At 40.5% G+C, this 13,736-nt stretch overlaps 1 protein-coding gene across 1 annotated transcript in view; it reads right to left on the bottom strand.

Moving 5' to 3' along the window:
• Positions 1-1,822: 1,822 nt before the first annotated feature.
• rab1ba (zRAB1B, member RAS oncogene family a) overlaps positions 1,823-13,736 on the bottom strand; it is a 13,304-nt gene continuing 1,390 nt past the window's right edge. Inside the window, exons 2-6 of the mRNA XM_032544497.1 lie at positions 9,571-9,643; positions 9,337-9,432; positions 6,323-6,418; positions 5,651-5,782; positions 1,823-3,135 (exon numbers count right to left, since the gene is read on the bottom strand). Of these exons, the coding sequence (XP_032400388.1) occupies positions 2,941-3,135; positions 5,651-5,782; positions 6,323-6,418; positions 9,337-9,432; positions 9,571-9,643 (592 nt within the window). The 3' untranslated portion in view covers positions 1,823-2,940. The remainder of the gene's footprint in view (positions 3,136-5,650; positions 5,783-6,322; positions 6,419-9,336; positions 9,433-9,570; positions 9,644-13,736) is intronic.

Raw genomic sequence — 13,736 nt, 5'->3', positions numbered from 1 at the left:
CCGAGCCGACAGATTCACCCACACCACATCTCCACCTCAGGTTCATCTGCAAACAAGCAAGAAGAAAACGACACCCTAAGACCTACTCCGTCACACGCTGAGCATGAGAGTTTAGACTAACTGTACACGTCTCTATCAGAAGTATCCATGAGAACATAAAAAATGCTAACCAGTAAAACAACAACTAGAAAACAGTAATTGTAAGCTCAATGCAGAGAATTGCCACTAACTTCTCTTTAAGTGAAACTGCTGCGTACCATGTGTACGCAGCGTTATCTGCCCTTGGATTGTTATATTTAGTGTCATTCCACGAAGTCACCGTGCTAAATGTTACAGCATTTTGTCAAATTGCAGTTGTCAAATGTGTGAAATGAAGACTGAGAAAATAACTAACTAACATCACATATTGCAGTTCTCACGACCCTCCGCCTCCATCCCAGCTCTGACGTCTACATGTGGAATTACCCGTCCTCTTCTGACTCAGGTGTTGAGCGGGGACTTTGGTTGAAGACTCTCTTGGTTAACGCATCCGTCCAAACTAACGACAATCTGTCTTTGCATGGATCTCTCTCCGTGATATAGTTCAGACAAGGGGTCCGGGGTCCCACCAGCATTAACTTTTTAGAACGATTTATTTTGGCAGAATCGCCGCAAAGTAAATCTGTACGACTTCCCCTATAGTTTGACTTTGGTGAATTCTTTTGACATGTGAATTTGTGCCATTGACCAATCGCAAACCATCTTGGCAGTTCCGCCTTTAGAGGGAACAGAGAGCCGAAGAGTCCCAAATGGAGCAGGCTATTGGATAAGCTGTGGTGTACCATCCATGTCTATGTAAACATTCCCAGCAAAGACAAACGGTTTGCAGACAGGAGTCGATGGTACAACTTTGTCTTTTGAGCAAACTGTTATAGTTGCTCTAAGTGATGTCACACGTTTTTTAGGCTACAACATTTTTTGTCACATAGAGCAAACATCTCACTACCCGTGAGCTGCCCGTCTCCAGAACACACTGTAAAAAACGCGGTCACCGTTGACAGCCCAGGCTCCACATACGGCAACAAACACAAGTTGCGCCAACCCGCACCACGAACCCTAAGATTGTTCTAGCCGATAACCGGCAAGAAGGAGTTGGTTCACCGCAGCAGTAGCACATAGGCTACTTCCACAATGCACGCTCATGACTAAACCAACTCCTTCTTGTCACATTTTAGGCTAGAACCCTGTTTGTTATGGTTCGTGGTGCGGGTTGTTGCCGTTTGTGGAGCCTGGGCTGTCTACAGACAGAGTTTTTTTTTACAGTGTGTTCAGGCGACATGATAGGCTAGCGGATAGTGAGGGGATGTTTGCTGTATGTGACAAAAATGGTGTAGCCTAAAACATGTGTGACATCACTTTAAGTGCATTTAACTTATTGTTAGCAACTGAGCCAGCTAGCCCCACAAGCGGTCACTAAGCTACTTAAGCTTGTTTTTTTCACAAGAATGCGAAATAAATCTTTCTTTGCACTTCGGTATGCTTCAAATGAAATGCTGCTCGGATTGACTAAGAGCATCTAAAAACCCCTTTTCCATGGTGCATTTTCACGGGGAACTGCATCTGACAATTTTTGGAACCTTATCCGACAATCACGCTCACTTTAGGCAGCCATTGGCTATGTGGGACGAGTTGTGAAAGCAAGCTCCTGTTTTTCATTTTTCACGCATCTACTTCAGTCGTCCGTATACAGTACCTTAAAAGGTGTGTTCAGACAGAACGTGAGGCAAATTTAACAAAGGGTGTGGTTGCATAGAAAGTCAATAGAAAGGCTTGAGTACTTGTGTTTTAACTAAAGCAACAACAACAAAAAAAGTATCATTCTACAATCAGTGGCTGATATAATAGTTTTAATAATATGTTTACAGCCTTTGGCAATGAAAGGGGATGTCACAAATTGAATGCCAAGTGTGGTTGATTGCCTGTTGCCACGCTGCAATTTCATTGGCTATATGCCAGACACTGTTGTCGTCATTTGCTCGTTGCTGGCAGAAGTTAGTATTTCCTTTAAATAGACAGTGCATACAAACGGGTAATTGAGCAGCATAACAGAAGTTGAGGAGAACCGTATGTGCCCAGTCAGATTAAACTGTGTGGGTTAAACTTACGTAACTGATATAACGAGAAAATTCCCTTTCTTCATGTCTGAACACACCTTGTGAGAGTGTAAGCTGAGGGAGAGGAGGCTCACTGTATGGGCTTTCCCTGGATCCTCATCAAGAAATGGCCATGATGAGTCACAGGTTAGGAACACTTCCTGCCGTGTTCAGAGAAGCTTGCCAGTGGAACTCAAGCACACTGCACCTATGTGTGTGTGTTGCGTACGAAAAGTCTGGGCGGGAGGGGGCTAAGAAGGAGATCAACAAAAACAGACACAAACTAAGGAGAAAAGTGTTTGGCTGGAATCTCTTTAACCTCTGCCACCCTACTACTGTGTTTGAGTGAGTGTGAGTGTGTGTGTGTGTGCGTGCGGAGATAAGCTCATGGTATCTAAACCTAATCTCCCACTGCCTTTATTCCACTCTAAATCAATACCAATCTTTCCCCGTATCTGTTTTTTTCTATCTGGGCTCCTGGCAGAAAGTAAAAGTGGCCTGGGTGTCTGTTTCTGTCCCTCCCTCACATACTGCTCGCTTTGCTCTCGAAAGCCCGAATTAACCCTTGTAAAGTTTTAATCTGTTTTCGGATCTTAACACTCTTACAGTTTACTCTTCTGTTTGGCCAACCATCCCCGGATGTCCAGGTGGGCTGAAAGAAGGGGGGAGAGGGTTACAGGGTGTTATGGAGGACTGGTGGGGTGTGGAAGTGGCGGAGATGATGGGAGGGAACACAGCAGAAGAAGAACGGGAGATTTCAGTGGAAGTGATGGTCAGGGTGGTGGGTCAAGTGAGGGCGAGGGGTCTTTTAACAGCAGCCCCCTCCAGATTGCCGGACGGGAGTGCTCTCAATTTTTAAGTTGGGCTTGTCACCGCCGGATGTGGCCCCAGGACCCATGCGCTTCTTGATCTCTGCAGCCATGGTCATGAAAGCCTGCTCTACGTTGGTGGCGTTCTTGGCACTTGTCTCCAGGAAGGGGATGGCCAAAGAGTCGGCAAACTCCTGCAAAAAAAAAAAAAACACTTATGGTGGAAACTCAAAACATACAGAGAACTAACAGTTGCTAGTAGCCAAGGAGGACACGGAGGATTAAAAAAAAAAACAGACTCTTCAGAAGAGGTCATTATCTTCACTCGAGTTTCTTTGTGTGTAAGTCGCCGGACGCCATCAATCTTCTAAACATAGCCATACTGAGAAATACAGAGAGAGTTTTGTGGAGCTGATAGTCTAAATTAGCTTTGTAGCAAATGATTTGGCAATGGCTTGAATGTAACAAACGTTCATTAATATCCAGGTTAAGCTCTACAGCTTTAACTCTCTGTTATACTGACAACGAACATACCCGCAGTTCAATTCATACTACACTGGATGACTGCGTGCCCATTTGTGCACAGCTCTTGCGAGCATGCACAGCCCATGCAGTTAAAAATGTTGATCATTGATGCCTGAATTATCAAAGAAAAACACCAGAGATATTTGGAATAAATAATGGAAAATGTTTTTGTTTTATATTCAATTGTATTTATGATGTAAAATCATAGTTATCAGGACACCTTTCATAGAGAGTAGGTGTAGACCACACTATTTTTTGGGGGGTTTGGACTGTTGGACAAAACAAGCCATTTTAAGACATCAGCTTGGGGTTTACAACATTTTGATGGCCCACTTTCACTAATAATTGACCGAATAATCAATCTATCAATATCATTAGTTGCAGCCATGGGACAAACCCTGTAGGTTTTAGTGTCCCCTAATGGTCTAAATGTTCTTAATTTGCTTGTCCATCCACCCATCCATCCATCTTCATCCGCTTATTCGGTATTGGGTCGCGGAGGCAGCAGCTCCAGTAGGGGACCCCAAACTTTCCCTTGCTCTATTTGCTTGTCCAGTCTGACAGAAATAACCAAAACATTTTAGGAGATACAAATCAAGTCAGTTGATAGAATTTTTCAATATAAATATATTTAATGTCAGCTATGAGTAGCTAAAATCCAAATATTAGTTGTTTATCTGTAACCACTAATTAGTACAACAACAACAACAAAGCCATGTCACACTCACTACTTTGCTGCCCAGAGTTTCAATCTTTAACACTGTTTTGAATTATTATCATTAGCTTTTTACAGATTTGGATTTGCTGGTTAATAACAAATAATACTTCCTGCTCAGGTTTTTCACAAAGTGTTGAGTTGCACTCCTTGCAGCTTACCAGCAAAAAATGGCAGAGTAGAAGCACAAACACTAACTGGTGATTAAAAATAGTAAATTGGTTAAAAGGTGTTTTTTAGCAGAGTGGTATGACATGACTGTTGTATTGATTTGATGAATGAATTAGTGCTTTGGAAATGGACATTACACTGAATTGACCATGTTAGCCAAGGGTGTCAAACTCAACTTCACTAAGGGCCACAGTGGAAATGAGAATCAGATCAAGGGCCAGACGTGTATAGTTTACTGATAAGCTTTTTTTTTAAAGGTCCCATGGCATGAAAATGTCACTTTATGAAGTTTTTTAACATTGTTATTGCCTCAGCCTGCCTATGGTCCCCCCACTGGCTAGAAATGGCGATAGGTGTAAACCGAGCCCTGGGTATCTTGCTCTGCCTTTGAAAAAATGAAAGCTCAGATGGGCCGATCTGGAATCTTGGGAAAGGTTACCTCCCCTTTCTCGGCTTTGCCCGCCCAGAGAATTTGGCCCGCCCATGAGAAAGAGACATCATGGCGTTCAAACAAGCAAAGTGGCAGTTGGTCAAGGCTAGATTCCCCCCCCCCCCTCCTCCTCCTCCTCAAAAGCTACAGATTCAGAAATTGCACATACTAGGGAAAGCTCATTGTGGGACTGGCTCTAGTGACTGTAATTCTGCATCAAGGCTGAATTTTGGGAAAGAGATTTCAGAATTAGGGGACCACTAAGGTCTGTATAAAAGCATTCAAAGAGCACCACGTCATGGGACCTTTAAAGAAAAAAGCAGCTCTATGGTTGTGTGGGAATTTCGATGGCTGATGAGTCAGCAAATCTGCCAAAATCGTTTCCTGACTTGTTTGGTGCGGTGCACAAATAGTCGGGCCAAATTGTTGTTGTGAACCTAAATTGATATCCGGATCAAAACTTGCAAAAGGCCGGATTTGGCCTGCGGGCCTTAACTTTGACACATGTTAGCTATTATAGTCCATGTAGTTGCAATCTCCTCAATGTTTTTTTAAGATTATTTTTTTGGTATTTTAGGCCTTTGTTTGTGACAGGACAGCTTAGACATGAAAGGGGAGAGAAAGGCGGAATGACATGCAGCAAAGGGCTGCCGGTTGGAATCAAACCCACGTCCTCTGGGTCAAGGACTGAGCCTCTGTAGGTGAGCTACCCAGGCGCTCTCAATACAAACTATTAGTTTAAATGTTCTTTATTGAATATTTCTTTATTGACGTCCCCTTAAGCTAATCCGAAGAATTAGTGCATCCCTCCCTCATACAGGCCAATTATTAACATGTCAATGTCCCTCCATGCACCATGCAACCTTACCTTGGCTGTTGTGTAATCCACTACTTTCTTAGTGGTCAGGTCACACTTGTTGCCCACCAGAAGCTTGTTGACATTTTCACTGGCGTAGCGGTCGATTTCCTGGAGCCACTGCTTGACGTTGTTATAGGACTCCTGTGTAATGACAAGAGAATGAGCATGACAAACAGGTGTTTACAGGATTGTAACACTACTAAGGCTGGGTAGTGGAGTTCATACAGTTACATGGAATTGTAGTTTATCATTCTGCACAATCTATTAAAACAATAATACTCAATAAGCCCTGCAGTAAATACTATTTGTTAAGTGGTTCTAATGTTCACTACTTGTTGAGCTTGTAAGTGATTTAACACTTCTCTTCTTCTTTTTTTCTTTTTTTAAAGCTGGGAGCAGTTCACTTGGGATTTCCTGTTGATGGATTTCAGTTCATCAGATGAACACAACTGTTTCCTACCAAATGTGTGTTTTGTAGCCAATTTATGAAAACATTTTGAAGAAGAACCCTGCAAATTTTTATCTTACAAAAAGTTGGAGCAACTTCACATTCACAATGTTAAACCTCAAAATAATTTGAGTACTAAATATAACTTACTCAGCAAGGTAACTAACTAGTAACGCAAAACCGTATTGGACTGATTTCCTACTCTGAGGAAGAAATCCAGAGGGCTGACCCACCTGATCTGTCACGTCATACACCACTATGATGCCGTGGGCCCCGCGGTAGTAACTGGAGGTGATAGTACGAAACCTCTCCTGGCCTGCAGTGTCCCACTGAGAACAGCAAGGGAGAAAATATTAGAAATCAACACAACAAAATACTATACGATAAAGACTCTGAATAAATGAATGAATACCTCCTATCCCCTCGCCAATAGAGCTCATGTATTGTGTGTTTGACTTTAAAGTGCAGTAGGGGATAGAGACGTGAGAAATAGAGCAGTAGAAAGTAGTATGCACTATAAATAAATAAAGTGTATTTTACCTGAAGCATGCTTAAACAGTACGCTACATTTACTTTGATTCAATCCTGCTTATTTCTGTGTAGCAGGCAGAAAATGGTGAAATAATTAGTGGATGAAGACAAAATGAATACAAAGCAGCAGAGTAATAAAACTAGTGATGTGTTAATGCACATTATGCTGAGTTTTCCATATTCATTTACAAGCTAAAGGCCCAATCTCAACATTCTTATAAATGACCTTCCTTTGTTCGTGGTGGCCACAACAATCAGAAAATATTTAAAAACTGTTTTATTATTTTAGAAATAGCAGTTATTCATTTAAATTATTTATGGAGGAGAAATAAATAAGCGTATGCTTTAATGTAGTTGGCAGTTGACTGTGGGGTGTATGTGAACAGTGTCATCAGCTCTAGTTTTTTAAGGACACATTGGATTATAGAGCAGGGCAATATATTGATATTATATTGATTTCAAGTTATTTGGTAAAAAATATTGTGATATCTGATTTTCTCCATATTGCCCCTCCCTAGTGGATTGTAGTTTTGTCCTGGTATCCATGACTGAAAGTGAGCATTCCTCCACTCCTGCTTTGAACTCATGGGAACACAAACCCAATCTGATTAACTAAACTTAGTTTAGTGAAATTTATCCAAGCCAGAGTCCCAAGTCCCACTTAAAGGGTAACTTCAGTTCAATGTTAACCTGGACCATATTGTCCTATATTTTTGTGTGCACAGTTAGTGACTGATGTGAACAACAATCTTGTAAATTTGTCCAGTATGTACGTTGTGACCGCAGCAGTGAACCGGGCTGCAATGTATTCCTATTGGGCAAATGTGCACCATCAATTTCCATCCACTAAAAGGCGTAAATTGAAGGTGCAAAATTGCCTACTAACTTACATCGGAGCTTGTTTCACTGACTGCCGACTGCAGCGATCTCGCTTAATATTGGACCAATTTAAAAAGAATGTTGATCCGATCAGTCACTTACACACTAAAACATAGGGAAATAGGGACCAGGCTAAAAAAACTGTGTTACCCTTTAATAGAGCAGGTCTCATGCCAAGTGTGACTTTTCAAATGTGCCATTTTAATAACTCTGTGGTGCGCTTAACCATTGTATTGGCATAGTTAAGACTTTGTAAATCAAAATAAACAATACAATAAAGCTTCTTTTAAACCTACAGCACTGAATGGTCATAACTAGGGATGTGCCTCAACTTTTTTTTTTCTTTACCCCCCCCCCCTCATTCCGATACCTAAATATTGACTGAGATAATAGAGCTGCATGCCATTTTTTGTTTACAAAATTAAGTAAGTAAACAAAGTAACTAAATATGTGTTAAGCTTAATACATTTAACTCAAAAGAAAATGCAAATGAGACTTTTCTCTTTTGTCATGTGTTCTGCTTTTGTGCCACTGTTGTCCTCTCTCTTTGGAGGCGAGTACCTGGAAATAAATTTGAGCACTGCTTAGGAAGTGATACTAAATCCCAGTGCCAGGTACTTTCAGGGGTTGGAGGCAGTGCTGTCTTACAACAAGAAGAAATACAACAAATACAACTGGTCAATTTAAACTGACAAAAGAACGTTTGATGGACAAAAGGCTATGGCTGTTCAATTAATTGAAATTCAATCATCATGATTACGATTTTGGCTCCTAATGATTACATAAACTGAATAATCGGGGAAAAAAGCAATTATTTTGCTCATTACATTTAGCAAGTCGTCTCTTATTTTGTCTTGTGTTCTGAATTTGAAAATAAATTTAAAACGGCAAAAGTGTTACGGGAAATTTCACAGTTCACGTTTTTTTTCACTGTTAACTAGTTAAACTGTTTAACTGTTTAATAATAATAACAATAATCGCAACATCTTTTCAAAAGACAATGAGCTATCATGTTAAATAATCGTGATTTCAATATTGACCAAAATAATCGTCACCGAGCAGCCCTACAAGAGGCCGTTCAGAGGGAGCTGCAGTCAGGGGTTGTAGACCAAAATATTTCACTAGATAGACCAAGAAATCAACAACAATATCAGCTTCACTTCTCCCATTGTTGTCCGGTACTTTAATCGCGTACCAAACGGCTCCTAAAAATGATGTATGTTAAGCATGATGTGTTACATAGTATAGTTGGTTGAGGACATATATCTGAAACGTAACAGTTTGTAAATACAGTGGAAACACAAAGAATAAACTATCACCAAAGCCTCACAAGGTTATGAAAAGTTCAGGCGATAAGAAGCTCAAGGTTACTGGGTGTTTCTTGTCTGCAGCGAAAATGGGCTGAATGACTCCCGAATTACAAAATTTACAGTAACTCCATTTATCTCCAGGTGTGTTTAAAGTGATCTATAAAAGCAAAGGAACAGAACTCCACTACTCAATGTGCTTTTCATTTTCTGTGTACATGTACTATATGAGCAGAGTGGCTGTATGCCTGCTTAACAAACTGGATGTTTTTGAGGTGGCATAGCCTGTTACCTTTACTAAAAAACACAGGATCCAGTTACAGCTTAGTCTGAATGCGCACACACACGCACACGCACACACACACACACACACACACACACACACACACACCTTGTGTTTTGATAACAATGGTTGGATCTCAGGCATAGCTCAGGTGAGGGTTACAGAGAGTGAGTGAGTGAGTGAGTGAGTGAGTGAGTGAGTGAGTGAGTGAGTGAGTGTGTGTGCGTGTGTGCGTGCGTGCGCTCACAATCTGCAGTTTTATGGTCTTGCCATCCAGCTCGATGGTGCGGATCTTAAAGTCCACTCCGATGGTGCTGATGTAGCTCTCTGTGTAGGTGTCGTCCTGCAGAGAGAGCCACAACAGGACGGGGTCAGACCAACAGCAGAATGAGGACAGACAAAAAGGTTGTGCTCAAAGCGGAGACAATTAGATAACGGTAAATATAAAACATGTTTAAGAGGGTGTGACAGAACTACTCACAGCAAAGCGCAGCAGAAGACAGGACTTCCCTACTCCAGAGTCTCCAATGAGCAGGAGCTTAAACAGATAGTCACTGAAAGAAAAACAATCCAGGTTACCAGGACATATCTAACCCTACCACATGTAATATCACAGCTGATACAAGCGCTGACACACACCAATACTATTAATGACACCTGAATGTCAGTACAGCTACCTGAACATTATTTTAGATCACCTTACGTTCAGGAGTATAAAAAAAACTCTTTTTCCTTAGTGTCAACAAATGTTAGTCTGTCTCACAATACTTTCTGTCTTCCCTACTCTGTCTGTGGCTCTCACCCCTAAGCCTATTAGTTCCTACTGGAGACCTCACGGATATATAATTTCATTATTTTTTTTTTTTTTTAAAGGCTTATTTCCTAAAACAGCTGGCCAGTGTAGATTTTAGCAGACATCACTAAGACTCCAAGAAATGCATTTGTTGAGGACGATTTTCAGTGGCGGATAATTCCACATTTGGTGCTTTTAGTGAGTATTTGGGGCATCAGGAAGGTGTATGTGGAATTGACTCAAAATAAACTAAATTGTGTGTGTTCATGGTGATGAAGGAACATGTCACCCAGCGCAACAATGTGGCCCACTGATGGGTTTTTAATTGTTCTGACAACAATGGAGCTCTATGGCACAGAGGGAGAAGATCTATCAGGCTTTGAACACACACACACACACACACACACACACACACACACACACACACACACACACACACACACACACACACACACACACACACACACACACACACACACACACACACACACACACACACACACACACACACACACACACACACACACACACACACACACACACACACACACACACACGTTATTAGTAGATACATTCATTGTTGTTTTGGGTTTTCTTACACGATTAAACACAAAGAAGTATACAAAATCGAATCCAAAGCTCCAGGCTGACTGAGCGTCATTTGGTTTGTGCTAATTCAATTGACATATATGTATGGTAACAAGATACTAATCCATCAGATTGGATCCTTGCATCCCTAGTTTTTTTTTTGTCTTTGTGCGTCAATACCTAGTACAATACAATACCTATGTTTATCTAAATGTTGATTCAATTGAGCTTATTTTAGAGCTTCTCTTAATGATGGCACCCATACTTAAAAGCTACACTGCTGGGCCCTTCTGAGACTTAGCCAAGCACACTGCAGCCTTATTCAAGTCAATACTATACATAATACGCCTGTAGCATGTTTACCTCCAAAATCTAGTCTAAATACTAAAGGCCTTGAGGGGTTTCACAAAACCTAGTACACCTGGCTCAATTTACTTTACATGTCTTGAGCTGATGCTTTTATCCAAAAAAAATTACAATTGTTGTTGTACAGTTGTTGAGATAATTAGAAAAGGCTAATTTAAGTCTCTAAATTAAGTCTGTTATGAAGAGCAACACATAAAATGTGATACATGTGTGTTTCTATAGTGGACCAATGCACCTTAAATTATTTTGGTTGATTAATATTTCTTGTACTCTTTAACAATAAAAAGGATGCAGTTTGTTCCTATTCCATGTGCATTGGATTTGCCATTCTTAGCACACAATTTGTGGTGTCCAGGAAAGTGGGAGGATAATTTGGGAGGATTGTACAATTTTAAGAACATATCCTATTGTACAATCCTGTAAATGTATGGACACCATAGTTCACAGGACCAGTAACTCTAAATTGGAGACTACTGTACATTCATGTAACAAGAAGAAGAAGAACCTCAATGGTTTTTGACCTTGTGTTTAGCTTGGGAGAAATAACTGGTGAATATACATTGTTACATTCATGTTTACAGTGTTGATACGGGGTAGATATGATAACTAACTAGGAGGATATGACTCCTGAATCTGCCAATCAGCCAAGCACAGACACCGGCTGCAGCGAGCACTTTAACCAGACAACAGCCAAGATTCACATAGCTCTGTCATGTGACTCACAGAAATAAAATGAATTAGCGACAGCTGATTTAATCTGCCGCCAGTGAAGTTTAGTATTTTAAATGGTAAAACCTAAGGTCATTGCTGTACAGAGTACAATAAAGAAATAAATGGATTTAATCTGCCTTATTTTAGCCAATACCGATCCATTGATTGGCTGCATTATCAATCCTTAAAATCAGCTTGGGACAATGCTTCCTTTTATGTTGCATAATCCAAACATCTTAATTTAAGGTCCAACTATTACCTTTTTTTCCCCTGGCGCTTTCAACCATTTTAGTTGTTGTGGTTGAAAGCTCCAGAAAAAGGTAGTGAGGGGACCTAGAGTATAGAAAAGGGTTTATTGCCACAATTACAAGTTACACTTATGTGGAATTTGCCTGAGTGAATGGTGCATACATAAACAAACAACCAACCAAAGAGTTTTTATCTAACTACTGTTTGCAGGTCAATAATAAAGCAATTCTAGGGTTAGGCAGTAATCTGACATAGACAAACTGTACAGAATGTACAGAGATGGGGAAGAATGGGAGTGTTAACTGGTGCCAAGCACAGACTTGTGCCCGGGGCCCTTGGGCAGGTTAATCCAGTACTAGGATTAGGACTGGTCCGGTAACACCTGTGCTTATACCTGAACTCAACACTGATACCTAAACACTACTATTTACAACCTTTTTTTTCTTAAGTTTTTCTGTTGAGGTTTGATACCCTCTCCTTCTACTAGCAGGTTCTCCCAAAAATGATGGAACAACATCCACCACCCTCCACCCCACCCAATCACTGAGAGGAAAACAACATCACATGAATTTGACACACAGCACAACAGCTGTAGAGAATTGCCCAATGCTACTGCTATTCTTGTGTCATCGGAAACTGAGACCTGTCGTGTAGCACAGCCCGACATTCGTCCAACTGGCAATATCTCCCAAACACTGGATGCAGCAGCCCAGTTCACATTTCCGCACGACTATAGCTTTTGTTGATGTGGACTGATAAGGGTCAATCAGATGTCATTTATTGCAACAAGCCTTCCAAGAGCATAGCCTTATATATACCTAAACTGTGCGATATGGAAAAGGCAGTTGAACTAAACCTGCCAACTAACAATAGTTATTGTGGCAATGGTAACACCTTTTACTGCCAGATAAGTGCCAGTATATTGCTTGAAACCTTTCACTAGCGCAAGATTTGGTGACAGATAGACCAAATGGTTGCTTTTTCTGGTACCATTGAAAAGTATGAACAGGTTTTTCTACAAACACCCTTTTTCATTTAACAAAAGAATCAAATTCCTGGAATGTAAATTGTTGTGTAGAATCAAAAAGCCTTACAAGAACAAATAAAATTGTATGAAATCTAGGAGGAGTAAATAAGCAGGCTCATTACTAATGTAAAACACACTGTTGAAGGCTGTCAAAGGAGATGTATCATGTATAAGGCAGATCAGTATGAAACCTCAATACTTGTTGTGTACTGACTAAACTGGTCTGATGTATGAACACCAAAGACTACTAAAGATTGGCCCCAAATGCTCTGGCTGTTTTTTTCTCTGATCAGACATCTCTAATTGTAGTTGTATTAGTTTTAGGCCGTGTTCTGTTCAGGCAAAACTCTTAAGCCATGTTAAGACAACCCTGAACACTGACACATTCAAGAACTTTTGCTTGAATAAAAAAATTTAACCGTTTACATTAAGCAATGAAAGACATTTTGGCAACAGGGTCTGCAGTTATGGTAATTAGTCCTTAATAAGGGGTAAACAACCTATTGAGTGTTTATAAACTGTTGAGAACTGAATTGTAGTCCACTGTAGTTAGTCTTTTAAAAAAAAAAGATATGTGGTAAATTGATCCAACGGAAAAGGGCTTTTCTGGTTAAATTAAGAGCAAGTAACAAAGACAAGTGTCACACTTGAGGAAGATAATCACAAGTCAAATAGATTTATTTTATGGTGTGACTATCCAACATATGATTCGATTTGATAACCATTAATTCGCCCATTTCGTAAAGTTATTCAGGGATGCCTTAATAAAAAGTGGCACCAAATCGTTGAAGATGGAAAACCTGCAAGTACAATTACCCTGCCAGTGTGTACAACTGTAGGCAATATTAAAGCATATCTAACGAGAGGCAAGGTTATACTGTGTGTGTGTGTGTGTGTGTGTGTGTGTGTGTGT

This window comes from Etheostoma spectabile, chromosome 19, assembly GCF_008692095.1.
Source record: "Etheostoma spectabile isolate EspeVRDwgs_2016 chromosome 19, UIUC_Espe_1.0, whole genome shotgun sequence".
Classification (NCBI taxonomy): Eukaryota; Metazoa; Chordata; class Actinopteri; order Perciformes; family Percidae; genus Etheostoma; species Etheostoma spectabile.
This window is presented reverse-complemented; position numbering and strand designations above follow the sequence as displayed.